The 27540-nt window shown below is 44.6% G+C and overlaps 1 protein-coding gene across 5 annotated transcripts in view; it reads left to right on the forward strand.

Annotated features, from left to right (window-relative positions):
- Positions 1-2018: 2018 nt before the first annotated feature.
- The window catches only part of Igf1 (insulin like growth factor 1), a 75453-nt gene continuing 49931 nt past the window's right edge, over positions 2019-27540 (forward strand). For 2 of the 5 annotated variants that reach the window (XM_057757865.1, XM_057757866.1), the window contains exons 1-2: positions 4236-4287; positions 7598-7754. In XM_057757865.1, the coding sequence (XP_057613848.1) occupies positions 4273-4287; positions 7598-7754 (172 nt within the window). In that variant the 5' untranslated portion in view covers positions 4236-4272. Of the gene's footprint in view, positions 2063-2108; positions 2460-2628; positions 2681-4235; positions 4288-7597; positions 7755-27540 lie in introns of those variants that run through there. The other 3 variants (XM_057757862.1, XM_057757864.1, XM_057757867.1) reach the window with 3 other exon arrangements.

A 27540-nucleotide genomic window follows, 5' to 3' on the forward strand; every position in this document is an offset into this window, starting at 1 on the left:
GCACAGAACAGCGTAGCACTAAACAACACAGAACAACATGGCACATCACATCACATCACAGTGCTCGGAAAGCATAGGAGCTAGAGTCACAAACTTGGAGAAGAATAAGCTTCCAGAACGTATTGAGACAACTGCACTGGGAAGAGGTGATTGGCAGTGCTTGTTTACCTGTGAAGCCACCCACGGTAGACCAAGGAAGGGGCTGCTACCTGGGCTCCAGCCTGGGTTTGATTTCTCCTGCCAGAGAAACTAAGAAGCTCTCAACAGGTCTTTGGTTCTATGTTATGTACATCATCAAAGTCCTTAAGAGAGGGATGGATGTTTTTACAAAAAAGAAAATGATCTCTATAAGTTGTCATAAATCAAGTGCTCAATGAGAGCTAGCTAGAGGAAGCCTTGGGTTACTCTGGCTCAGGGTTGCCCACACAGCTGCAGACATGCCAGGATTATCTGGTGATGCTGCAGGATTGCCCACACAGATGCAGACATGCCAGGACCACCTGGTGATGCTGCAGGGTTGCCCCCACAGCTGCAGACATGCCAGGACCACCTGGTGATGCTGCAGATTCGTGTGTTCTCTGGGTCAATCCCAGGCCCATGCCTCTCACAATACATTCTCCCCTCCCACTGTGCACTGTTCATATATCTTAAAGCCACACATGCTCCACACATGGCAGTGAAGTTTCTCTCTGCCTGCCTGTTTCGTGTCCCCTTTGACTTCTCTAGAGGTATGTGTAGTTGTGCACACAGTAGGTACCCTCATCAAATGATACTACTATCACCCACCACTGCACCAATCCAACTCCAGGTTTCCAGTGCCTGTGTCTGAAAGGTAAACATTGCCATAAAGTATTGACCACACCGAGGGTTGGAACAAGCCCAAACCCCTTGCAAAACCAAGCTGGTTTCATTTAAGGACATCCACCTCTCCAAGCAGATTTTCAGCCCTGGGCAGCAGAATGAGGCAGTGTATAGCTGACCTCTGCCTCCACTGATGTGTCAACATCTTCAAATCCCCCCAGAATCATGAGAGGGCGAGGGGAGTCGGGCTCGGCTCATTTCCATCTCCCCTGGGAAACTACACCTAGACAGACATCCAAGGAAAGCACACTGTCTAATCAGGGCTTTGGTAGCTTTCTTTCATAATTTGCTTCCTTATCTATTGCCTCTCTAAAGCACTGAGAAATAGGTACAAACCGTATCGACAAAAGATCAGAACATGATTCTCTATGGCAAAGGCAAGTGAATATACATTACAAATAGTGAAGCAGCCAGCTTGAACCATGCTGCCAGCCACTTTACCCAGTGGAGGGATTTGAATGACATCATAACTCTGGAGAGGGTATTGCTAGCCAGCTGGTATTATTTGGAATACACACACATAAAAAAATGGAGAAAGAAAACACAGCCAGCCACCACACACACACACACACACACATGCCGAAAAAACATGGACAACAGTGTGTGTGTTGTGTGTTGTGTGTGTGTGTGTGTGCCTCACATACTGTTTCCTTGGGGTTGAGGAGGTGACACGCAGCTGGCTTTGTTGAAAAATAAGATCTTTTTATTTGTCAGTTGGTTTCAGAGCTCAGCATAGTCTTTTTCTCTGCACAAAGCGTGATCCAGTGTCCTAATGAGAGCCAGCCCGCTACTGCCTGCCTGTCTATAGGTTTTAGGAAATGAGATCATTCCCCTCCCTTGGCAAGTAGGGCGAGGGGTCACCGGAGCCCTGGCTTTCCTACCAGCTCAGCCTGGTCACTTCAGGGTTAACATCATCGGACTTTCTGGAGACGATCTTTTCTTCCTTTTTTTTCTTCTTTCTCAAATTCACTATTTGCCCTAAAATATAAAATTGCTCCGCTACCCCACTTAGATCCTCTGATCCCGGTAAGGTGTATTGGCAGGCATGTGTACCTTCGTGCCCTGTGGAAAGTTAATCTGAGAACAGACCCTATTCTCTACGGCAGCATCAGTATTTAATGTCTGCTAGCCCTGTCAGTAACACACATTCTTTTAAGAGGAGAGAAAAAACGCTTCTGTGCTCCAGTTTTGAAAAGCAAAGGTATGATGTTATTCTGTCACCGTGCCCAAAAAAGTCCTTACTCGATAACTTTGCCAGAAGAGGGAGAGAGAGAAGGCAAACGCTCCCCCAGCTGTTTCCTGTCTACAGCGTCTGTGTTTTGTAGATAAATGTGAGGATTTTCTCTAAATCCCTCTTCTGTTTGCTAAATCTCACTGTCACTGCTAAATTCGGAGCAGATAGAGCCTGCGCAATGGAATAAAGTCCTCAAAATTGAAATGTGACATTGCTCTAACATCTCTCGTCTCTCTGGATTTCTTTTTGCCTCATTATTCCTGCTCACCAATTCATTTCCAGACTTTGCACTTCAGAAGCGATGGGAAAAGTCGCCGGTCTTCCTGCTCAATTATTTAAGTGCTGCTTCTGTGATTTCTTGAAGGTAAATATCTCTTATTCTTCAGAGTCATTGGGGGATTGTCTTTAAACTGTGCGCTGTTTCCTCTTGCCTAGAAGTGTTATTCGCTTTAGAATTTGCATTGTTTCAGAAACTGGGAGTTATTTACAAATTGCTGAATGTGCAGTTCTGCGCGAGCTGTGGAAGGAGCTCCGGGAGATGAATGCAATTGCAGGGATATCTGTACGGGTAGAAACTATTGCAAGGTACTTATTCTAAACCCTCCACTTCTACGGGGCTTCCGCGCTGCCGTTTTAAGAGGTTCCTTTAAATCTTGCCTATGGCTCGGGGCTAGAAAGCCTGGATGTGAACTTGGGTTGTGCTTTTCTTTCACAGGTGCAGGCGTTTGCTTTTTAAGACCGTGTCCGTGTGTGTGTCTGTCTCTGTGTATGTGTGGAATTTGTCAGGACTTTATTTACGAGGCTTGTCACAGATTAAAAAGTTACATTTTAGACGATAGGAACGCTGTTTAAAAATGCCTCTTGGAGCCAAGAATCAGGAATTCTTTGCACTTATGCCCAGAAAGTCAAAGTTAAAGTGAAGTTTAATTTGCTTTCCTGAAAAAAAGGGAGCTCTTAGACAACTTGCTGTCTCTGCATATTCGGAAAATTTAAACAGATCCACGCTGTGCCCGGAGAGCGGGAGCGTTCTGGCGGCTGCTTGTCCAACTTTTCTCTTTGGAAGGGGACTTTGGTGGACTGAGTTTGGGCTTGGATTTCGGGCTGCAAGCCTCTGCTCTTACAGGGGGTGCAGTAAAGTGTCTTTAGGTGAATCTGGCTGCGGCCGCCGCTGTCAACACACTGACTTCTCCTTTCCGATCACTGGCTCTGATTCAAGTTTCCATTCTCAGCAAAATTATATCCTTCCAGACTTGTGTTTTTTTCAGTTTGCAAGCACTTTTAAGCCACTGTCACTGGCTCCTTGGAGGCAGTTGCCGGAGGGCTTAATTCACAAAAGATCCCAGCCACAGAGCGCAGCGTTCCTTCGCTGCGGACTTTTTCTTAGGCAAGTAAGTGGCTTGGGAGTTAGGGAGACAACCTTGTCAAGCGCCTAGCTCTGCCATCCTTGAGATGCCCGCGGGCTCCAGCCACCTTGCAGTTATGAAGTCAGCATTCGTATACGCTGTGTGGTCTGGCAGCTGGGCTTGCGTCTCCCTATTTAAAAGGTTTATCAAAGAGGCTGTGGCATGTTACCTCAGCATTCCCTGCAAGTTTGGAAAATCGTCTCCAAATGAACTTTCTTTCCATGCTGGGTCTGCAAGGCATTTCTGAAGTGGGGCTAGCCACAAGGCTTCAACTTTTTCCTGTCCTCGCAGCAGGAGTTGGTTGAGGGGCGCTGCTGCGTGGTGGTCTTTGAAATGTAATTCAATGAGCTGAGGTCAACCACCCTTGAGCAGTGCACACTGGGCACAGGCTGGCTTTGTACTCTGGGGCTTAAGGTATTTCCCAGGGCTTGAGTCAGGGGAAGGTGGGGAAGGAGCTGGAACATAGCTCACTATTCTGGGTAGCTAAGATACATAGCCATACAATGGAAATCAGAGGCTTCACTGGGGGGGGGAGTCAGGAGTGGGGGGGGTGATTCAACTCCCAGCTGTGCAATTTGCTCGTTGTTTGAATGGACAAAAGGCAGTTTACCCAGGCTGGTAGCATACCTGCCTGGGTGTCCAAATGTAACTAGATGCTTTCACAAACCCCACCCACAAAACAGCACATGTTTTTAAGTCCTGGGTTTTCTATTCACATTGGCCTCATAATACCCCACCCTGACCTGCTGTGAAAACGACCTAGGACATACCCAAATGACGGCACCTCCAGTGAGTACCTTCTCATGGCTCCGACCCTCCCGCTTCTGCCGGGCATTCTCAGGGTCGGCCAGACAACTGGAATCAATTGCTCTCCCACTCGGTTAACACACAGAGGTCTCTGGAAACGTGGATTTGGGGATGATCTTTGAGGAAAGCGTTCTGAATTCGGGATTGGGGTTTTTTCACCCTCTCTTTCCCAGGCTCTTCCTTGACCTCTTCCTAGCGCGTCTATGCCTTCTCTCTAGACGTTTTCTCTGCGGTAGATGAAATACGGGGCCGAGGAAATGGAGAACATATGGGGAGACTTGTTTTGAACTTCTCTTAGCTCCTAAGCACATTCGTTATTGTTTTCTGTTGGGGGAACATGGTGTGATAAACTCTGACTCCCTGGGGGTGTGCTGGACTGGTCTCTGAGCTAAAGGAAAATGTACCAGAGGTCCTAGAATTGTAAGTACTGATACTTACCAGTGGTTTTTTTTTTAGTATAATCCCAGATCCCATGCAGAAAGGAAAAGGAAAATTGGTAAAAGCAATTTTCAGTTTTTAGATTCTAGAGATGTATATGCCTCGCTGGACTTAAGTGTACTCTCCCTTGAACTATAAAAATGTCGTCTATGACAGCTCGTGGCAGTCTAAATTCACCAAGGCTGTGAGCCTGAGCAACAGCTCCTGTGGAGTTGGTTCAAGCTAACCATTGCAGGTGTCTGGCCTTCACCACTATCCAAAATAACTCTGCAGGGCTAGGGGGCGGTGTTTCAGAACCGGGTTTGCTGAAGAGTTATTCATTCTAGAGCTGACCCGCTGCAGAGTGGAGGGGCGTGTTCCCTAAGACCAATTATGGGGATGACAGGGCTGCCCCTTTCACAGACCCAGGAAGCCCTGTTGGGTTGGATCTGTTCAGGTTTCCATGAGGAATACTAAAGGGGAACTCCCCGTCATTCTTTTCATGACCAAGGGAAATGAGTAGTTGTTAGCTCATTTCTAGGAAACCTGTGTCTTTGGTTGTATAGAGTTGGAGGGCTTCCATGCCGAAGTCCTAAGGAGGGCTTGACTGAGGTCATCCCTCCTCTATAATTGCATGTCCTCTCTCGTGAGGATCTGTCACTACAGAATCCTCCTGTCGTCCTTAGCTGCTTTCCAAGCACTTATTGAATATTTACCTTGTGCTATCGAGAATCAGGGACTTGGCTCCCTGCCCCCTCCAAATGCTAGGCTGAAGAAGACCTAGCCACAGAATTGGAAATTTGTCTAAAATAATTGAGCAACATTTGCCAGGGATGCAGAGCCATCAAGTTGAAAGTTCACATAGGACAGAGAAAGTGCCCATGAACGAAATACCTGGGTCTCAGTCTCCACACCTGATGGGATTGCTTGAACTTTCCCCAACTGTGAGGTTCAAAAAAAAAAAAAAGCATCTTTTAAAAAAATCTAGCTTCCGGGGCAGCTCCGTAACCCCTTTCACCGAGCAGGTCACCTAATCCCACGTCGGTGACTCTTTCCACGCTACCCAAGTGTGTGTGTCGGAAGGAGGCAGAGCTGCTCACCTTGGGAGCCTCCCTGGAAGAACGCTCATGCCGGCTCCACAAGTGGCAATGGGGAAAAGTATTTGTCTGTCTTCCTATTCGTCTGCTTCTTAGAAGGAAGAGAGACCTGAGTCACAGGAGCCCTGACTTTGGCAGGGTTGCTGTTTGGCGCTCGACCACTGACTAACTTGTGCCAACCGGAGGTCCCTTGATAGATTTTGTTATAAAATGGATAGCACGACACATGAATGCCTCCCAGAGATTAAGTCAGAATTCCCGTTGCTCAACCAAAGGCTCTGGCAGGTGTTTAAGCCCAATGCCCTGCACTGTGCGTGGGCCCCTCTGGTAGTAAACTGGAAGAGAAGGGCTTTAGAATGTAAGCACTACTTCCATTTCCTGTTAAAGCTCAGAAAAATGATGGCTGAACTCCCTGATCTTCTCCCCTTTCCTGCCTTTCACTCTCCCCCCAAGGCGGGCACAGAGACTAGAAACCCTCTTCCCAAGGCAGCCATAAAACACGGACATTTGCTTCTAACCCTCCCCCCCGCCCCAGACTTTCTGTCGAGGAGCTGGCCAAGGCAGAATCGGCTGTCTGCCTTGTCTGATGGCAGATCGTTGGCCCCTTGTTCCGGAGCAGCCCTGAAGCCTAAACTCAAGACTTAGGAATGTTTCCCAAAGGGGCAGAGGATAATCAGGAGAGGCGTGGCATGCTGGGGTCCCACCCAAGACTGCTGCCATTAGACCCTAACTCTACACACAGTCCCTTCTCCACTGAACTAAAACCTGACAGTAGCAGCAACAATCAGAGGGTTTTCCCTCATTCTGGAGTCTTTCTCCTGACCACACTTTCCTCACCTAAACCTTTAGTTAATAAATAAGGACATCGTGACTTTCTCTTGTCTCCCTGCATTTTGGTATAGAGCTACAGACTATATGACCTTCGAGGTGTTTAAGGAAAGGCGTCAGACCTTTCTGTCTCTGTGCTGTGAAAGAGATGATGTCATTCCTAAATCCTCATGTTCCCCCCTGTTTCTGGATTGGTTGTTTGGTTTCCACTTATGGCTGTGTTGTCCGCTAACATTCTCAGGTAAGTCACCTCTTCCCCCACCCTCACGCTTCCCCCCCCCCCCAGCCCCTCTCTGTCTCTGAAAAGCTGTAATGATGTATTTTCACAATTCCTTTCCAGCCTGTATAAAAAAAAAATCTTCTTAATTTAAGGACAGAAAACGATACCCTGGTTAATTTAATATTTTTGGTCAATAACAGATATGAGTATATGTACCATCTGCAAGTAGCCGTGTTTTAGAATACTTAAAACAGTGTGACCGCAAAGCTGAGTGTATTTAACTATTGATAATCAAGATGCTTTATTGGGCTCTCAGAATTGCACAGGAATTCCCTCACTAAAATAACTGCCATCTTTTGTCATGCAGCAAATGTTTATAGTCTTTTACCCCATTTATTTGTAATAGGAACTCATAAAAACCGCAGGAGGCATTCTGAAAAATCAGTGACTAAACATGGGGTGTCTGATGTCAAGACTGGCTCAGGCCAGCACCTGCAGGGGTCTCCATGCCTCTTCACGCCCCATTGCTCTTCTAGGCCAGATAGTCTTGATGAGTGATGGCCAGGGGAGCCTGCGAGTCAGGGTGTTCATGTCCCACCCGTTCCAGACCCACCAAGATTCCTGACCCTCTGTTCCTCCTCTCCGCAGATAAAGATAAAGTCAGGGTGTTCATGTCCCACCCATTCCAGACCCACCAGGATTCCTGACCCTCTGCTCTTCCTCTCTGCAGATAAAGATGCACGCCCTGTCGTCCTCCCATCTCTTCTACCTGGCCCTCTGCTTGCTCACCTTCACCAGCTCTGCCACAGCTGGACCGGAGACCCTCTGCGGGGCCGAGCTGGTGGACGCTCTTCAGTTCGTGTGTGGACCAAGGGGCTTTTACTTCAGTGAGTAGCCCTCCCACGCCCACTCCCATCACCCTTCTTCTCTGGGCTGCTGTAGTTCTCAAGTGTATGGTTTTGTGGGTTCTCAACTGCAGGGACTGGGGGAATAACCGGATGACTGCCCTGGCTGGCGGCCATCCTCAGCCCCTGAGGTCCCTCCCCTTAAAGGACGCGTAGCATTTCAGCAGGACGATGGCAGGTTTGGGGGATTTAGGGTGGAATTTTCTTCTGTAAGAGTTTGTCTTTAACTACTTCCCCTTCCTTGTGAGCCCTTCTCCAAGTTTCATGGTGTACCCCCACTCGCCTATCCCTTCTAACAAAGACTAGGACAGAGCAACCCTGGAGTAGTGGGGATTTCACTCTTAGACCTTTGGGCTATATAAACATATGGGAGACATACAGGACTTCTTTGAGTGTTCAGTGACTCAGAGGGAAACGATAAGGCTCCCCTACCCCAAATTCATGCGAACTTGAGAAATGAATTAAACTGAGAACAAACTAGATATCGCCATGGGATACAAAGTCACCATGAGCAGACAAAAGGTGATCTCCGCCAAGACATGGTTGCAAATACATACGCTTCTTTAACTGCACACTGGGGTAGCATACTGATATACAAACTAACCTTGAGATTTTAATCACTGCCTCCCTGTAATATAGTTCTTCCCTGGGTGTCATATCCACCTGGAGAGGACTCTTTGAAAAACCCAATGGCGTATACCATACGTAAGTCTCAGACAATAAGCAACCAACAGTCAGTGGGAAAGAGGCCCAGGAGTCCATGTCTGTAACTAACACACACCAAGTCACCAATGGCCACCAAGGCCGGTGATCACTTGAAAACAATCCACCTCACACACATCCACTTCACAGTATATTATAAGGCAGCAGGACACAGAAAGACAGATGTGAACTCTATACATGTCTTTGGAAGTTTAAAGGGTTCCCAGAAACTGGGCATGGCTCCTTCTCCAGGGTTCCCATCACACATGTGCAGACGGATCACCTCGGTGACCCACCAAGCTTCACATGGCTCCGGTGAAGATTCACATTCCAAAAGTCTCTCATGTTCCCTCCAAAAGTCAGTTCTCTCTTGAGCAGGTGGTAATGGCGGCGGCTTGTGTGATGTGATATGGTGTGTGTGTGTGTGTGTGTGTGTGTGTGTGTATGAGAGAGAGAGAGAGAGAGAGAGAGAGAGAGAGAGAATGAGAAAAAAGTTTATGCCTATAGTTGGAGGTGGGCAAGGGAAGTACTAAGGAGACTGGGCAATGTGTATTGACCGTGGTTTTGGGAAATAAACTGACAAAGACAGGTAGCAGAATATCATCAAAGAGTCAAACGTGCTTTTAGCTGTTTGCATGGGAAATGGTCACTTTTGCTTCCGGACAGTCCTGTATTTGAATAAATCCACTTAAAATTCCAGCGATAAAATGGTTTCATCTAGTTCTTGGTTGCAGAGTAAGTGAATAAGTTCATCGGGTGGGGGAACTGTTTTGCCTTTAAAATCATTCTGTAGGAGGTGAACGTGAGCGATCGGTGTGACGGAACTGTGAGCTGCGGTCATGCTATAGTTTGTTGCGATTGAAAAGTGTGAAGGGTTCTCACCTCTGACTCCCAAGGACTTCGTCTTGCCTGGGCAGCCCACTTGTACAAGTTCCTTTCACCCAGCTCACTGATAATTTCCACACCTATAAGTGCCCTCTGCCTAGTGCCAGGTTGCAGTGTAAAAGTCATCATGACATCCTCCAGAGTTTCCAAGCGTTGTCCACGACTACTGGGCTTTTCTACTCAGGTGATGGGTGCAGTCGGTGTGTTCAAGCTAGACTTTAATAATTTAAAATGAAAAGAATCCATAGAGCCACTTGATATTTCAAGGAGGAGTGTGATCATGTGAATTTACCATTGTTTGGGCAAAATAAAATACAAAAAGACAACTGACAACATCATCAAAGAATTCTGGGTAGAGAAACAGCTTTGTGAAACATGCTATTGTCAATTAAAGTATTTATTTTTTTCTAAGTCACATTCTGTTTTATAGGCTTCCAGGATTTAAGCTAAATCCTCTGCCTGCTTTGTTCTTTAAGCACAAAGGTATTCCTGATAGGTTTCTGTCCAACACCACAGTCCTCTCTACCTGAGAAAAGCTGGTCCTTTCCAGCTGTTTTAGCTTACGTCAGAACACTGGGGGAGGGGGGACTGTGCTGTGCACAAGGCACAACTTGATGATGAGTGAGAGACCGACCTTGCCTTCAAAGCCAGAGTCTAGACTAGAAGAAAGTAGCTATGCCATAGGCTGTAGGAGAAAAGAACCTTGGGAGAAGAGTTTACATTCTTAATGCTTTTCCTGAATATTCCATCTCACTTATGACATGTCTCCATGAGGCTCTGCCCTCTAAATAATAAATAAATAGCTGTAGCTATTCATTGTTGAAGACTGGTGTCAAGTTCAATACCTGACTGATACAACAGTTGCTGGCATTTATCAATTTGTTAATGGCAAGGTGGAATCCAGGTACACTCAATAGAACTGCTTCTGTGGGACTCTCATAGTAAGAACCACCAAGAATTACGACAGCCAAGCATTTTAGGACATACTGCTCCCTTCATGCCTTCCCAGTTATTTGATGAAACTCTTTTGCTTTTTTCCCACTGGATGCGATGTGTGTATACCAACAAGAACTTAGAAGCTGTACTTTAGCCATCCCTAAGCTACACTGATGGCCCGTTTTGTTCTTGAGCCAATTATTCTTACAGGCATTAACTGTTGTCAACAAATTTTACTGAGTTTCCTTTTCATCCCCTGAGATTTACTGCGTGTGGCAAAGTCAGCCCCAAGCATCTCCAGCCCTCAAGGCACCTTTTAAAGGAAAGCAGTCTCCTCATTTCTGTCCCTCCACTTGACACTTACTGGGTTTTCCTTCTAGTTTCAAAGTTTTATTGCGCCCATACCATTTTATTGAAGCTGTTTCAACTCAACTTTAGAAGTATGTATTTCTACTGATAATGGAAGATAGTGTCTGATGTTGGGTTGATATCAAAACATCTGAAAGAAACTTGCCTCCGTCTCTATATATTGGCTAATACAAAATGTTTAACAAGGAGGGGTTTTGAACCCTATTACAATTGTCGTAAGTAAGTTTGTTTTTTGGAGGGCAGTCTTTTCTGGTAATTCTTACTTTGTGTAGATGGACGCAGTTTTGCGAATGAGTGCGCATTGCCCTTTGAGCCCAAGTTCTGTGAGAGGGCAGCAGACACAGCTTCCTGTACGGCGGGGTGTGAATATCTCCGCAGCATAAGTAGAACACCTGATTCAAACCTGATGCAGCTGCCCACGATGCTTTACAAAATGAAGGGCCCAATGAAGAGCGCTCATTCCAGATTCTTCCCCAGGTGCCAGAGAAAGAGCGTGTCAATCAGGTTGATGCTCTTGTGGTCCTGTGAGGAGAGCAGGGTCATCGTAGAGGGGAAAGCTCACTAGGAAAGAGGTCTGCGTTGCCCCAGCCAAGTGCTGGAACCCACACACAGGTGGCCCCTCTCTAACTTTGTTTTGTCTGAAGCACACCGAAGGGTAAAATGAAATGGGAGAAGTTAGGTTTGTCAGAGGCATAATTTTTGACAGCTATGGAGATTAAACCATTTTAACAATGCTGTTCGGGAACTCCTGGAATTTTTCCCCTTTGAGGTATTTAAAAAAACAAAACAAAAAAAAAGTTGACCGGCAACCAACCATCTTGAATGGTTTCAATTAAGAGCAACCAGGAAAAAGAGAGGTTCTGGGGTCCTTTTTAGTTTAAGAGTCTATAAACAGTCCCTTAAATAAACTGTATATTCTTTACCTCGGGCGGTCTGGGCAAAGGAGACGTGAGTCAGTTAGAGAAGAAAGTTGGAAACCCTCCCGGCTGCCCAGATTTATGGCTTTTGTAAAACATCCCTACGATGTGCATGCTTATTAAGAACAGATCTGAGCCAACGGACGGCACCCTGCATGTGTCAGAGCATTCTGCTCTTAAAGAGTTTAAGTGAAACTTTGCAATTAGCTTTCATTGTTATCGATTGCACAAGCCTTCCTAGGTTTAGGTTATCCTTATGAACTCGGGCCTCTTTCCTTTGATCCAGAGCTCAGAAAACTACCCCCAGACCTGTCAATCATTATTCGTGTGACTTTGGCAGGCACTTAAACGTCCTGGATTGAAATGTCCTTGTCAATAAAATAAGGAAATTTTGTTGAAGTAAATGACGTTTAATCTCCACAGCCAAGGACTAGCTTGTAAGCAACAAGCCCCCACGCTATTGAAGGAAGGAGAATTCTGGATGTAACTAGTGACCCAGGAACATTTAGCTTCTTTTGTCTTCTTGGCATCATTTCGGTTGGTCCCCAAAGGTAGGCAATCCACTCACTGTGAGAACTAACAGCCAGCTGCTCTTCTGTATTTTAATGTGGCCTTGAGTTCTCCAAGGACAGAACAGAAACTCATACACGGCCACAAACTCCCAGGTCCTGAACCCGAGATTATCATTTCTCTCTGGTATCAAGGACGGTCTGGTGACTGTCGTCTTTGCTCTTTTACATTGCCTCAGCTTTCAGAAGCAGGGAAAATGTCTGTTCATTAGCAAGGAAGAGTCCACCCAAAGTCTTTCAGCAGCCTATCAGGTACGCCTGTCTAATGACAGACGAGGAGAGTATTCAAAAAGAGATGCACGGTCGCCACTAGCTCTGCTTTGGGCCCGCATGGATTTTGAGCTCCACCCATGTGCATTTCTTTGTGCGGCACCCATCAGGGGATGCCAGGCTTGCATTTGTGTGAGTGCTGGTCAAGTTGGAGATGAGTATGGTGACAGCCTGTGGAAAAACTATTCTCTTTGAAATTGATACATCTGGACTTGACCTTATGACCTTGCCCTCATTAGTACATGGAGCTAATGGGCCATAGATATGGTTTGAAGAAAGAAAGACAGAAAGACAGAAAGACAGAAAGACAGAAAGACAGAAAGACAGAAAGACAGAAAGAAAGACAGAAAGAAAGAAAGACAGAAAGACAGAAAGACAGAAAGAAAGAAAGAAAGAAAGAAAGAAAGAAAGAAAGAAAGAAAGAAAGAAAGAAAGAAAGAAAGAAAAGAAAGAAAGAACTGGGCTTTTATCTTGACCCACAAATGCTTGCGACCACTTTAAAAAATATTCCCCAGAAGACTGCCTGTGGGACTAAGGAAAGGTATCTGTATGAAATTAGAAAGTAACTTCCAATTTTATGGCCTGCTAATATTTGTTAAGTGTGTCTCCGCCTGGATGGAGTACTATCAACAGGAGAATGAGGGGTTCAAGGGCCAAGGTGTGGCCTCATTTGATAAGAATCCAGGGTCGAGCATTAGATCACTCTGCAAGACTTGATCAAGCTCTTTACCCAGGCCTCAGTCTCTTCATTTGTAAGATGGGACCTCTTTATAGTGTTGGTATGAGGGTTAAATGGGCTACTAGATTAGAATGTCAGTTTTGCCTAGGACCAAATACACAGCAGCCTCACACCCATTATCTAGGGCATTTATTTACTCTCTCCTTAGACTCAGTTGCAAAATCCACTGTAAAAATAATAAGATATTAGAAAAATGTCTGGGTAGCTAGCTATACGTTCATTTTGTTCCACTTGGGACAGCTGATACAATTATTAGTAGCAACAATGATGTCCACTGTCTTAGTGTTAATGACAAAAAAATTGATCTGCTCGTATCAGATTTACTTTTTCAAAATCTATTTGACCGCCCACTTCGTCGGTATTCCCATGTTGACAGGCAAAGCTGATTATTGCCTGAGACAAACAAGGAGTGTTAAGACCCGGGGGAATGTAAGACACGGACACATGTGTCACGCAAGGAGGAAGACGGGAAGTCAGATGTGGTAGCACAAGCCCACAGCTCTAGTGTCCCAATAAGGCGGCACAGGAAAAGTCTTAGCAGTCTATGGTCCAGCTGCTCTGACATACAATGAGACAAGAGACCCTGCCTCAAACAAGGTAGGAGTGGGGCTTGCCTCTGACCTCCACACATAGGCTATGGCATGCACACTTGAACTTACATACTGAATAGACACACAACACACGCATGGACACAAGAAATGGAATGAAAGGTATGGACATTGAAACCTGATGGATCAAAAAACAAACCAGTAGTTTCTCATCTCTGGGCAATATGCTCATTTAGTTACTAACACTGTTTAGTTAGTAACTACTAAAGCAGTTTTGTAGTCTAGGGAAATGCTCCCCCAAATCACAGATATCTTCTGGAAAATAAGGAGCAAGAGCCCTGGGAGAAAGCAGCTGGTTTTCAGCATTTTGTTGAAATGAGGCATGGCTATGGGGAGATATATCCATGTAATGAACCTACAGTTTAGCCCTGGGACCACTGAGGAAATACCAACCGGATTTCCTCAGAGTAAAGAAGAATGTTTCCTTTGAATAGAGATAGCCACTGTAGATGAAACTTCACCGGAATCCTTAGATGGCACATGGCCCCCTCAGATGGTACACGCCCCCCCTCAGATGGCACACGGCCCCCCTCAGATGGTACATGGCCCCCCTCAGATGGTACATGGCCCCCCTCAGATGGTACATGGCCCCCTTCAGATGGCACATGGCCCCCTTCAGATGGCACATGGCCCCCTTCAGATGGTACATGGCCCCCTCAGATGGTACATGGCCCTTTGCCGTGAGCACCATGACGCTCCATGTTCTGGGAGCCTTACCTATCACTGCTTGTGTTTTCTTCTTCTTCTATTAGAAAACCTCCAATGTTTCATTTCCTGAAGGTTTTAGTTTGGAGGGTTTTTTTGTTTGTTTGTTTGTTTTATTTTGGTTTTGTTTTGTTTTTTTCAATGGATTACCAAAAGGCTATTTAGTTGGCCCAAACACCTCTGTGGTAGCAAAGGTTATGAAGTCCTATGATGCATGGGGAGAGAGCCTTGCAACAGTGGGAGCAGCCAGGATTCTATCTGTGCCATGAGTAGCTCACCAAGCTGCTTGAAGACCATGGTATCAGAAGGTCTCACATCAACAGTAGCAGGTAGACATTTGAGATCCAAGAAAGAAACTGAGCATATATGGCTTCAGGGTTCTTCCAACTACCTTGTCCAGACACCATGTGCTGTACCAGCATCCCTTGCGCTCTCCATCAGAGCCAACCCCATCTCTCCACGGAGAAGCCCTCCTTTGGATCTCAAAGCCCACAGGGAAGAACCAGGCACACTGACAACAGGCACAAGGTCTCTCCCAAGGAGATCCCCCTTTGTCCTCCATAACCGGTCATGGAGGCTTTGATCTTCCCTGCAGCCAAATGTCTTTGACAACCCTGGCGGCAGCTCATCCGTTTGCCCTGAGCTGTTACCCTGGCACCCACCCATCCCACACCTTTCCACGCATCTTCATAGGGTCTTACATCCCAAAGGATTGTTTCAGTTGTCTGGAAAGTTCGAACCTCTTATTAACTGTTAGGCCAAGGAGACGTTGGAGTGGAGCTATGTTTGTCTTTATCTGTATGTGAGATTGTGCTGAAAACACAACAGAGAGCTGTTATTTGACATGCAGCTCCCTAACTGCAGCAAGTTGTAGGCCTGTCTAGCTCACTGTTTAGTCTCACATTGACTAGAGCCATTTCGAGAGGCACTTGGCAAGCTCCGGATTCTCATTCTTGCCATCAATGCCCCTCTTGGGTTTCCGCTGAACCTTAGATACCAAGGTTTACATCTGGCATATTGCTTTATGTAATACACCAGACCTTCTGCACGTGGCCCTCCGTATTTGTCCTAAGGTAATTAATGGCTTTGCAATATTTGATCAGCAGAAGCGGAGACACAAAGAGAAATTGTGCAACCCAGAAGAGACCACACAGTCTTTTAAATTAAAACCTTTTGCTTTAAATGTTCAGGCATTCTGCAGGAAGAGCCATTTCCATTTCAAAAGAAAACATAGGCTGATATCCCAGGAAGATACTTAAGAACTTGACCATTGATCAAAGATATGCACTTGGAGCTCTCTTTTAAAGCTACCTGCTTAATGAAAGGGGAGAACATTAAACCCTGCTATAAGCTTGGGAAACCTTTGAAAATAATCTTATCAACACTAAAACAGAAACCCAGAGGGAAGTGATGTGTTCAAGGTCACAGAGCTAATTAGTGGCAGTAGAAGCTATGTTGATTCTGTTTTTTCTTTCTTTCTTTTTTTTCCTGATCCCAATGCAGTCTTCCTCCACTAGGCAGCAATTAATCATGCCTATGTGAAATTACTTGGTAACTTAAAATGGCCAGGGGAGGCATAAAATCAAGTTCATCCAAATGAACAGTCCCAGGCAACCCTCGATTCTAATAAACTCACCTGAGAGCTAACAATTTGTTCCCTATTGCAGAAGTGCCCATAAATTAAAGCCATTCTGTCTGTCTGTATCTATGGTGTACAATGCCTTCAGAGGGACTCTGGGCACTGAAGTCCACTTACGGTTGTAATTTAGACTATTACTGTATATTATGATATTCCAGTCCTCTGGTTTCTCTCTCCAAGGTCAACTTTGGTGGAATGACTTAGCAAAGTTACAGTTCTGGAAATTCTGAAACAGCTTGATGAGTTGTAGGATGATGTGGATTTGGTTCTTCTTCTTCTTCTTCTTCTTCTTCTTCTTCTTCTTCTTCTTCTTCTTCTTCTTCTTCTTCTTCTTCTTCTTCTCCTCCTCCTCCTTCTCCTCCTCCTCCTCCTCCTCCTCTTCTTCCTCCTCCTTCTCCTTTTCTTCTTTCTTTTTTTTTTAAAAAAAAATATTCTTTGTCCCAAGCTAAAAGAAATTTACACCTGACTTTTTTTGCAGACACTCAAATACTGCACGAACCTAACTGGTTTTGGTCTTTGTTCGTGGAATTCTGGGGTCTAGGAAAGGCTGCCATCTGAAGGGCATGTTTAAGTTACCACTTGGTCGCACTGTGTAAGAACTGTCGTCAGTCAGTTCTGGGTTTCTGGGAAGATGGCCCTGCCTCTGTGCCATTTACCCTGATGAAATGTGTCTTTCATCAGAGCAAGCAATTTAGAAAAAGCGTGTGGAGCCAACCACGCAGAGCCAACTCCTGACCGTCCATGGAACTAGGCAAAGGAGCACAGCAGTTAGAACGCTGGCTTAACCTGACGAGGGGACCCGAGGGGTCCTTTCCTTCCTCCTCCCTGCCACTTTGGGAATCCAGGTAACGTGTTTTGGAACCATACTTTATTCTTAAAACAGCCCTTCCTTTTCCTGGCAGTATTATTAGCCACAGGAGTTTTAACTGCAGGTCTACTGGAGTTTGGGGTCTGGTAACTTCTACTGAAGGAGAGCCCTGTCCAGTGCATTACAGTAGGTACAATGAAATACATTTGGTTCCTACCAATGCTAGGAATCCCAGGATCCCAGAGGGAATGGGCTCAAACTACTCTAGATATTGTCTAATATACTTGGGGAACAAAATCACCACCCCCAATTCAGAACTACTATACTAGAAAATCTCTAGAAGAGAAACAACTAACAAAGTAGAGGAAAATGACGCATAAAATTAAAATAACACACTAAAAATGTTATTTAATGTCTTATTTAGCCTTCCTAAATGACAGGATTATGGACTCAGTTCTTGGTCCCTGAATCAGAAGTTGATGAGAGCCCTTAGCTAGAGTAAGCAATCGGAGGACTTGGTGGAGTTTCGATAACTTACTGTAGAAATGCATAGCTCTTTCTATAAGGCAATTAGAAATCATTCTCGGGCTTTCCTTGTTGTCTTATAGCCACAGAACCCATTTTGGTGAGAGAAGTAAGGGCAAAGAGGAACTGTCAACGTGAAGCTGTAGGCTTTGAAGTTAGACTGAGATCACCTGATCAGCGTAAAGAAAGATGGTGACACAGAGGAAAGTCACTTGGGTGACTGTGGCTGTTCCTTCCTTAGACTCAGAATAAATAAACTCTCTACTCTTTGCCAGGAAAAGGCCTAGTTCAGAGTAAATGGTCATGTTCCCCTCTGCCTCTGGGTCTTTTCCTGGATAGCATCAGACTCATTTTAAGACAACAGTCTCTGGTCGAGTTCAACCCATGTCACCTACCGAACAGCTCTGTGATCTCAGGAAAGTCAATACCGCCGTAAGCCTTACGTTCCCCATCTTAAAATATGACCAGAAATATTACTCTTCAGAACCGTTATGAGCTGCAGCCCCAGAAGGGCTTTGGAAGCTGAAGGGGCTACCCAATATGTCACTTCCAAGGGACTGAATGAGATGCTTTGCCGTCTGTCTTTCCTCGCGCCTGACAATTCAGTGCAATGGTTCGATTTCTGTAAAACTTTCTGCAATAACCATAATCTAGAAAAGTCAGTTCAGCCATGTATTTTCCTCTAACTTCTTAATTAAAAATAACAGTGTGCCAGGGTGCCCTTCTCACTCATCTTGTTTAGGATGGCCGCTCGGGGAGAGTGTCCATTGGTAACACATTGCTTTTTACTTTTTCTTGCTGGAAGAAGCAAGATGAAGCCTATTATGTCACCTCACGGAGGTTGCTGAGTTTGTCCACCAGGAGGTGGCCAGGTAGTCACTGAAGTAGCACACGTAGGCAAAAGGCATCTGTTCCCTTGAGTCAGCTGTTAGAGAGCCCTGCTCAGCCTCAAAACAGAGTGGTCAGCAGAGGGGATTTATTTCTAGACTAGAAAGTCTCTTTCTCCCTCAAGTTGCCCATCCAGAATGTTTTCAACATTGTCTGACTCAGACAATGGTTTAAGAAGCAGCCTTTTGTTTAAGCAGGGCTTTGATACAATAACAAGTGTACGTTGTTTTGCCATATGGACCAGTAACAAGGTGTTTTGCTCTCTCAGGGGCTCTCTATCCAGTCATTCCTAGAGACACAGACGATGTAGTAAAAATATTTCTAAAGTCCACAATGAAATACTGGCTGCTGTTGCTGTGGATTTTCGTCCTATTTCACAGCCCACTGGGAAAAACAGAGACTACACTCCCATTTTTCTGTCCTTCACAGTAGCCAGGATAGAACACATAATAAGACTCCTAACTTGATATCGAAAAAGTCATTCTAAAATCTATTTTCTTCTTTCCACCCCCAGAATAAACATTTTACTTTCCATTGGCAACTACTGTCATTGTGTATCTGAGGCTGAAAGAATAGAAAAGTCAAGCCTCTGGGTCTACCTGAGATGTCTGCTCAAGACTAAACCTATGGGCACTTCTCAAAGGCTGCCAGACCCTCGCTAGTATGTCCCACCAATTCTAAAAACTGTTATTCCACTCTTCTCTCTTGTTCTTTTTGGTTTATTTTAAAGACACGCATTCTAGACCAGAGAAGTGATGAACCCCTGGCATATAATCCCAACGCTAGATAGCACAGCTGGCAGACACGCCCTTGGGAAACACCGCAGTACATTTCTATTTGCCAAAGCAGAATCGGAGAACTGGAGGGCTATGGAGAACCGCAGGCAGCAATTGGTTCCAGAAAAACCAAGCATCAGAGGAGACCTCACGTGTAACAGGTCCTAAAGTAGACCCGTGGGGAAAAAGGGCAGAGCGGCAATTCAGCTACCCACAACCAGTGCCGAGAACTCCTGAATGAGTGGGCACATTAAGTGTAACCTTGAAAACCTGGCGACCACAGTGCCCGCCCTCACAATGAACCGCCAGGCCACATCGGCCGCTCCGTGAATGGGACTGCTCATTGACACCCCAGGTCCCCACGCACTCAGAAAACATCCTACCAACTTCCGCCAGCCAGCTTCACGAAGTCTCTTTTGGCCCCATCAGTGTGACTACGGTACACTATAGATATCCTCATAAACCTTTGAAATTTGATAGATTGGAGGCTTCAGATAGAAAGGGATTTTTGTCTGAGTCAATTTACTGTGAAGGCACGCCACCTGGCTGGCTACTTACTAATATTTTCTACTGCGTGCTGGGAGAAGCAAAAGGTGCTTAGACACATTCGCTGCATTCCTGTCTTGCCAGTCTTCCAGGAAGGCCTTCCATGAAGGAGGTTTAATTTTCCTATGCATTTTGAGTTTTATAGCTATTTTCATTCAAGTCTCCAATTGTTCATAGACTTATTTAGTTTGGCAGATAGCGATGCTGATTCACGTAATGAAGACATTTGGAGGCAAAGCTACTGAAAATGAGTCTAATTTTTTAGGGTAATTTGGGAGCGAGAGATCGGTCATTTGTCTTCTTCTTTTCTGGTTTCCCCAGCTGCCATACCGCCAATCTTTGCTCTATGTGGATGCTTTGCCATTCCCGAAACACATCATAACCCTTAGCAGCAATTATATCTAATCAAGTAGAAGGTAAAACTAGAGTTGTCTGATTGTTCTTGGTCGAGAACCCTCAGTTAATGGCTACTGAGTGGGAAAACAGGACCAAATTGAAATTTTTGTTGTGTCCCTCCCTATAGATCCAACCATTTCACTGTGAGTCTGTCAAGCACAGCAAATGTTCCCTATTAAGAAGATGAATATATCTTCAGCACAGATGTAAATGCCATTGACCTATACCTCAGAGTTCTACCCTCTGAGTTTAGTTGTAGAGATAGCTTTATGTACCCAGGGACTCTTTTTCTGCTAGGTCCTTACCTCCAAGTATGGGACAGATACTTGGAGACAGTGTCTTAGATAACCAATTACATAGTCATACAGCAGGCTTCCCTTACAGTAGATCTTTGAGGATCCTAAAGTTGTAGGAATCCCAAGACTTTGAAAAGCATTAGACCCCTAAGTCTCGTTGGCATTGCCACAGGCTTACCACAATGATTCTTTGCATGACATTATAAAAATTTATTTTAACTGCTAAGACACAGGCAAGTAGCTATGCAAAATCCCTATGATGTAGAAGCTAAACACAGAGACAGGTTTATTTCTAGCTGGTTCTGAAGCAGGCACTTGCCACTTGGAGCATTAAAGTCACTGGATGGTTGATTGGTTTCAAGATAAGTGACTTTGATCCCTCCCCCCACACACACACACACATTAAAAACATGGCAACACTAAAGAATAAAGAAATCTATCCCTTTAGGGGAAAAAAGATGTGATTGATAGACATAGAAAGTGTTTTATAATAAGAAATAATCTCTTATTTACATTGGGTCAGGAATGTTTGGTTAGCAAAGGCTCTTGAAGGTGCATGCTACTTCTGCTTGGTGTACAAGGGCGGATCTGGAGGCAGGCTGCTCAAAACACCTGGGGCAATTATTAAAGATGCTGGGTCAGGGGCAGCTAGCACCCCAAAAGACCTCGAATCTACATGTTAACCAGACACCCTGGGCGACTGTACGTGCCCTGGAGTTTGAGGTAACTTGTTCTAGAAAATAGCTGGTGACCCTTGTTCCCCGAGAGAGAAGAGAGGTAAGTAAAGCTCACCTTTTACTGGAACTGCTTATGGACCACTATACAAGGAGAGGCAGCAGTATCCAGCCCCTCTTCCCTCGAGTCAGCGGAGCTTTACTGCGGAGCAAATACAGAAAGGCTCCAAGGATAACCCTCTGGCCTGATTCTCTGTGAACTAGAAACTGGAACTCCTAATGGCTGTGGCTGCAATCTTCAGACCTGTCACCAGGGCCAGGACCTCAGCGCTAGACCTTAAACGCTTGCCAGTTTCTCTTTCGATAGTCAGTTTCCAAAAACAGCCTAGCAACGGTGCTGTGTATGTGTGCAGATATACATTTGTACATATATATGACTGTTTACATGTGTATATTATATAAAATTGAGTGGGAAACCATCATGACTTCTATTTCAGCTTAAGATAAATTAATGAAAATGAGAATAATGTATTTCTGTCACCTAGCAGAAAGCCCAGGATAAACTCAGTAAATGTAGTGATTAAACTTGCTGAAGAAGGAACAGTGGTATAAGACAGAGCAATGCAGTCTTGTGATCTCTTTTCTCTCTTTTCCAGGGAGAAAAATAGACAATTGATACAATTCACATTTTTCCATTGCATTTTCCTTTAGCTCTTTGCTATCTCTTGAAGATAGTCTGTCTAGGATAATTGATATTGTTCTTAAAAGAAAACTTTACATTTGTTTTGTTTAGAACCAGCTCATATTATTTGAATACGATGGTAGCCCTGAATCAATATCTCCATGAAACATAATCTCTCCCACCTTTGCTGGAATGAGCAGCTAATATTCCACCCAAATCTCTTTAATCCTGCTTTAAAAACTCTGGTTAGATACGGAGTCTATCATTTGCTTCTGTTGCCACTAGCACTCTTCTCTCATTGACTTTTACTTGTTACTCTGATACAAACAGAAAGAAGTTAAATGACAGCTATCACCAGTATCCTTCTTCCATCTCTTTATTTCCCATTTTGAGAAGGCCCCCTGCTTGACCACATGCTGGTGGCGAAAGAGTTAACACAACTACTGCCCTCACAAGAGTTTGTAAGCAGGTGTCAGAAGACAGATGGTAGTCACCACGCATAACCTGCCTAATTATAACCCACATACATGATTTGTTTATATATGTGTGTATATATATACACACACACACATATATATATGTCTTTATTACTAATCAAGATGTTTTCAACAAAGCAGAAATTAACATAGACTGACATAGTATGGCAGGGCCTACTTTTCCTTTGTCTGACCCCTTGAGTGACTGGATTGTGACCCTAGCGTTCTCCAGTGTCCTTGAAAGATTGCTTCGTTCATTTATGTACCCATCTGCTTTTAGCCTGTGCCCCTGCCCTTTCTGCTTGAGGTGCGGAAGCTCCCTTTGTCTGGTAACTCTCCACCTTTCTATTATCAACCCAGCACGCACTTGTTGTCCTTGTGCTAGCCCCTCCTCACTCAGCGAACCTCTGCTGACTCAGAGGGATACCACACAGACTCTATCTTTGCACAACTCCGCAGCTCTCCCCGGACATACCAGAGGGTACGACTCATGGAGAATTTGTAAAATATCAGGCTCTCCTGATTAGAAGAAGAACCCGAGTCTGAAATCCCAAACACTGAATAATTTCAAGATCATCAAAGGGATGTTCCTTCAAGAGCGAGTGGAGAATTTGGCCCGTGGCCTTGTCCAGCAGGAAAGGCCAGGTTCCCAGCCAAAGCGATGGATGGTTTATGCAATCACCCGGCGTGTTTAGGACAGTGCAGACCATCAAACCCAACTCTTTCGACAAAGCAAGCTGTAGCTTATAGTTTGTTTTGCACCAAGATCCAGAACAGCTGTTACCAATTGACTGGGCTATTCCACATGTCCCTCCATCCAGCCCCATCACCATTGAGATCCTCCTCATCACTCACCAAAACTATTGCAACAGCCTCCTCAATGATCGTTCTGAGTCCAATCTTGCTTGACACCAGCCATCCCACCCAGGAGATTAATCTTCATAAACACAGTTCTAATCACTTTAGTCCTTCCCTAAACACAACTTTCCAGTGACCACGCATGGCTGAATAAGTTGAGCCCAAATTCCTCAATTTGACAGAAAGGCAGGCATATTGAGGAATGCCACTATCTGACTTTCTCCAGTTGTATTTCTTAATGTTTCCCTACAGCCGCCCTCACAAAACGGCAGTCTGTAAGTCATATCCAGTCTTAGTAAGTATTTCACTTGGCAAAGACAGTATTTTGATAAAAAATTTAAATGATCTGCTATTGAACAACTCTTTTCTTCACATCGGAATGTCCTTCTGCCTCACCAAAACCTCCACACTCTCAACTGTCTCATTCTGGCCCATTTCACTTCTTCAGATGACCTGCTTTAAGCAAAGAGACACTGAATCAACTGGCTTGTTGGGTCTCCTGATGCCCCCTGCATCTTCCAACATCCAGCCTACCTGACATACTACCATGTTATCTTCCTGAACTTTCCTCCTGTCCCCTCAACTGCCATTAACTTTGTACAATCTTTAGCAGATGCCAGCTCTCTCTGAAGCAGGAAAGGGATAGAATTACTCTAGACACCTTTATAACATGTTCTCTTTCATGGTATTTGGTTGGTTGGTTGGTCGATTGGTTGAGTGTGTGTGTGTGTGTGTGTGTGTGTGTAAATGTTTGGGTCTTCTACCCTCTGTTTAGGAAAAACTTGTTGGAGGTGAGGGCTAAATCTTATTAATTTCTGTCAGAGTTCCCCAGCTCCATTGTCCATGAATTCATTAAGCTATTCATTTTCCCCCCCTTTGGACCTATAGGCCTACATTAGTTGTACGTGCACGAAAAAGGCAATAACTCATTTAAAATGCAGACCTGGCTGGGTTGGAGGCTCATTCTGAACTTTTAGGCATTTTCAAGTAGACAGTGAGAAGTGGTGTATCAAAACAAAACTGCTGAGGGAATTTAGGTAAATAGAACATGATCCTTTTTGTTGGAAGCTCTCTATGATCTCAAGACTAAAACACCATGGCGTGCCTCACAAGGAGTAACGTCTAGGATTATAGGAGTCTGTCCATCCCCAGGGCCCCTGCTGAAGGCTGCGCATTGAGCCAATGCCAGGTAAAACACAAAGATCACAGGGAAGAGGAAGTGCAAAAGAGCTCTGTCTCCTACTTCAGAAAGGGTCTTTTTCTAGAGTTTTGGGGGTACCCGGAGAAAGGGGCTCTCATCCACACCTTCTCTGAGAACACGGAGAGGTGTGTTATCTGCCATCACATTATAGAGTCCATTTCATCTTCTAAAAATGGATTCAACATAATGAATTTTGATTGGAGGGGCCAGTTGTAAAATGCTGTAGAAAATGTCTGTTATAAATTTAAAGTCTGCAATATTTTATGAACTACTATTTATTCGTTATAGAATTAGAGTAAACAAGAAAGCTAAATTATTAAAGTCAGAGAGCACATTGCTGTTAATGGGCACCTATCTTATTATCAAAGTCTATCTTAAGGCCCTTCAGTCAGGTTTAAAGATAATCCTTATCTGTATATAGAGAGAAGCACCATAACCTACTATTAAATATGATAAATTAAAAAATAATATTTATTTTCCCTTTCACCTTCACATGGAAGATTTTAAACCATATTGGAGAATTTCCAGATCAATATCTAGAATTTTTATTTTACTCTGTTTATAATGATCATGTATGTACATGTTTACATGTAAGATGGAATGCCTTACTGCTGAGCACTCCTTGTTTAGGCCCTTGGTGAAGTCAAGGTTGGGATGTGCAGGGTACAGACCCTGAAAGAGGCTAGAGATGCTGTGTGGACGAGCTGATCTGAGTTGGAAGTGATAGAAAGGTCACCCCTTAGGAGTCCTTTCTGGGGTCTTGCTGGGCCAGCCTTCCCAACATAAAGTCAATACCTTCCGAACTCTACCTAGAGCAATAATGTTCATCTCCCACCCAATCTCTGTCCTACAATACAGAATGCATGGTGTTTGTTAGTTTCTCAAAGCATAAGGATTTCTTTCTCCTAAGTTAAGCAGAGAGCCAGCTGTGAGTGCCTGTGTACACTGAACCAACATTTATTTCACTACCAGAAAGACAACCTCATGAATATGAAAAGGAACTCTTGACGTAAGGTTAAGGGGTCTGGTCATCGTGGAGGCTTTGAAGGAGCCTGTTATGAGCTGGGGAACTTCAGGCAATTTTCTCCCTTTAAAACGGGGAGAAAGGCTTTCCACCCATCTACCAAAGGGTGTGAGATGACAACCGTGGAGTTGTTACCAACTTCTGAGATCCAAGGCTCTCTACTGACTTCTAGAAATGATTTGCATAACGAGCCCCCAGAACAGGAGGCGTATTAGACTATGTGTGACACCGTACTGAAGCAGAAAATGGGTTAGCTGAGGTGGCCCTCATGGCCTTTTCTCTAGAGCTTGTGGACTACCATTTCTTATTTTGGGTCAGGTATGATTTCTTTCGACCGGAATGACGAGGGCAAAATTAGGAGACGTTATATTATTGGTCAGCCCTTTGAACATCCCACCACCCCTTGAGTGGGGATAAGAGGTTAATTACATACATCTCTCGGGCAACAGAAATGATCAAGGCTGCCCTGGAATACAGTTGCAAAAAAAAAAAAAAAAAAAACTAGGCTTTTGTTTCATGGGAAATCTCCCACAGAGAAACATGGAAGGCGAAGGAGAACTATAAATAAGACTGCCATTTATGTCAATTATAAATAGATGTGTTCCCTTTTGATTAGAAGATTAACGGTAGCTGGAAGTCTACACTTGAGCAGACATGAAGGAAGAACCTCTGACAAAATATTTATTCCCTGCCAACAGGTTTGCTGATATTTTAGTCTCTCTGACTTTCTCTAAATGAAGATTTCTTTTCCTCTTTTCAGTTTTGAATTCAGCATAGTCTTGGAAGCCCAGTTGTTCACACTCAATTGTTTCCTAGCCCTCTCTTTACCCTCTAGACTAAGCAACACACTCGCACACATCCCTTATCAAATAAATCAAGTCTTAGTATTATAAATTCAAAAGGGGATAAAACTATGTCCTCGGATCCCCCAAGATGACAACTGTGCACTCTTAAAGCCTTCATCCTGCTGGTGAAGTCAGTCCTTCCCCACGTTTCTATGTACCTGCGGGTCCCTGTGAGCCTATTCACAGTGAGCAACACTTGTGAGCCTATTCACAGTGAGCAACAAAACTGGGGTCTAACAGAAACTATCAGTAGGGGAAAATCTACTTCTCACACCTGAATGCTTGCCAGACAAGGAATGATGATTCCCTTTTCATTCTGAAGGGGGCAAGATCCAGAAGGATCCTGGTTCTTCACGTCTGGTTTGCCAGTTTCTTGTCCTCTGCTGATGCTCATGACTCATCTTTCCTGGTGTCAGGGTGAGAAATGGCAACTTCTTATCCAGGCTGTCTGCTGAAGTCACCCTGGGATGAGGACAGAGGGGCTTTACCGGACTCTACTCAGTGCAATGCAGAGGGCATGCATCTCCTCTCTTCTAGGATGAGGGGACGGGACATCCTGATCAAGTCTCCCCACCTTGGTGCATTGAGGGTTTTGACTATAGCCACCCTAGATGGGACATTGTTGTCAGAGGCTGCTAGTTCGTTCCTGGCTGCCCAGAACCGAAATAATCACACAGAAAGTATATTATTTGCAATACTCTTTGGCCAACAGCTTAAGCATATTTCTAGCTTGCTCTTATATCCTAAACTAACCCATCCCCATTAATCTGTGTATCACCATGAGGTCGTGGCCTACCAGCAAGGTTCTACATCTGTCTCCAGCGCAGGCTACATGGCTTTCCTCACTCTGCCTTCTTCCTCCCAACATTCAGTTTAGTTTCCCCCAGCCTAGTTCTGTTCTGCCCTGTTATAGCCCCAAAGCAATTTCTTTATAATCAATGGTAATCACAGAATTCAGAGGGGTATCCCACGTCAGGACATTAAAGAAGGAGCTGTAGATAAAGACAGCTGGGAGGTGGGGGCTGATACAATGAGCAGTGCTCTGAGAAACACACACACACACCTGAAATGGTCTCCTCTGCTTTCACTGTGGGATATATTTTAAATCCTTTTAACTCATCAGCTTGAAATTCACTTTTTAACAGAAACAAAACAGACTGGGTGTTGGAAAGCCTAGCTCCCAACACATAAAAATATGTATAAAGCATTTTAAACATAAACTCTTAGAACTGTTGAACAGGTTGCTGTGTATGGGTTCTCTCTCCATGTGGCATTGCTCAACACCCATCAGAAAACTGGCACACTGTTGTGTAACCCACAGTAATGTCACTCTGATAACTGAACTTGCCCTGCATTCAAGCTTTGAGTCAGAAGTTCCAAGCAAGACCATTCCTCTGGAACCCAGGCCCTTCATTCCTCTTTAAAGTCAACATA

The sequence above is a fragment of the Chionomys nivalis genome, chromosome 25, assembly GCF_950005125.1.
Source record: "Chionomys nivalis chromosome 25, mChiNiv1.1, whole genome shotgun sequence".
Classification (NCBI taxonomy): domain Eukaryota; kingdom Metazoa; phylum Chordata; class Mammalia; order Rodentia; family Cricetidae; genus Chionomys; species Chionomys nivalis.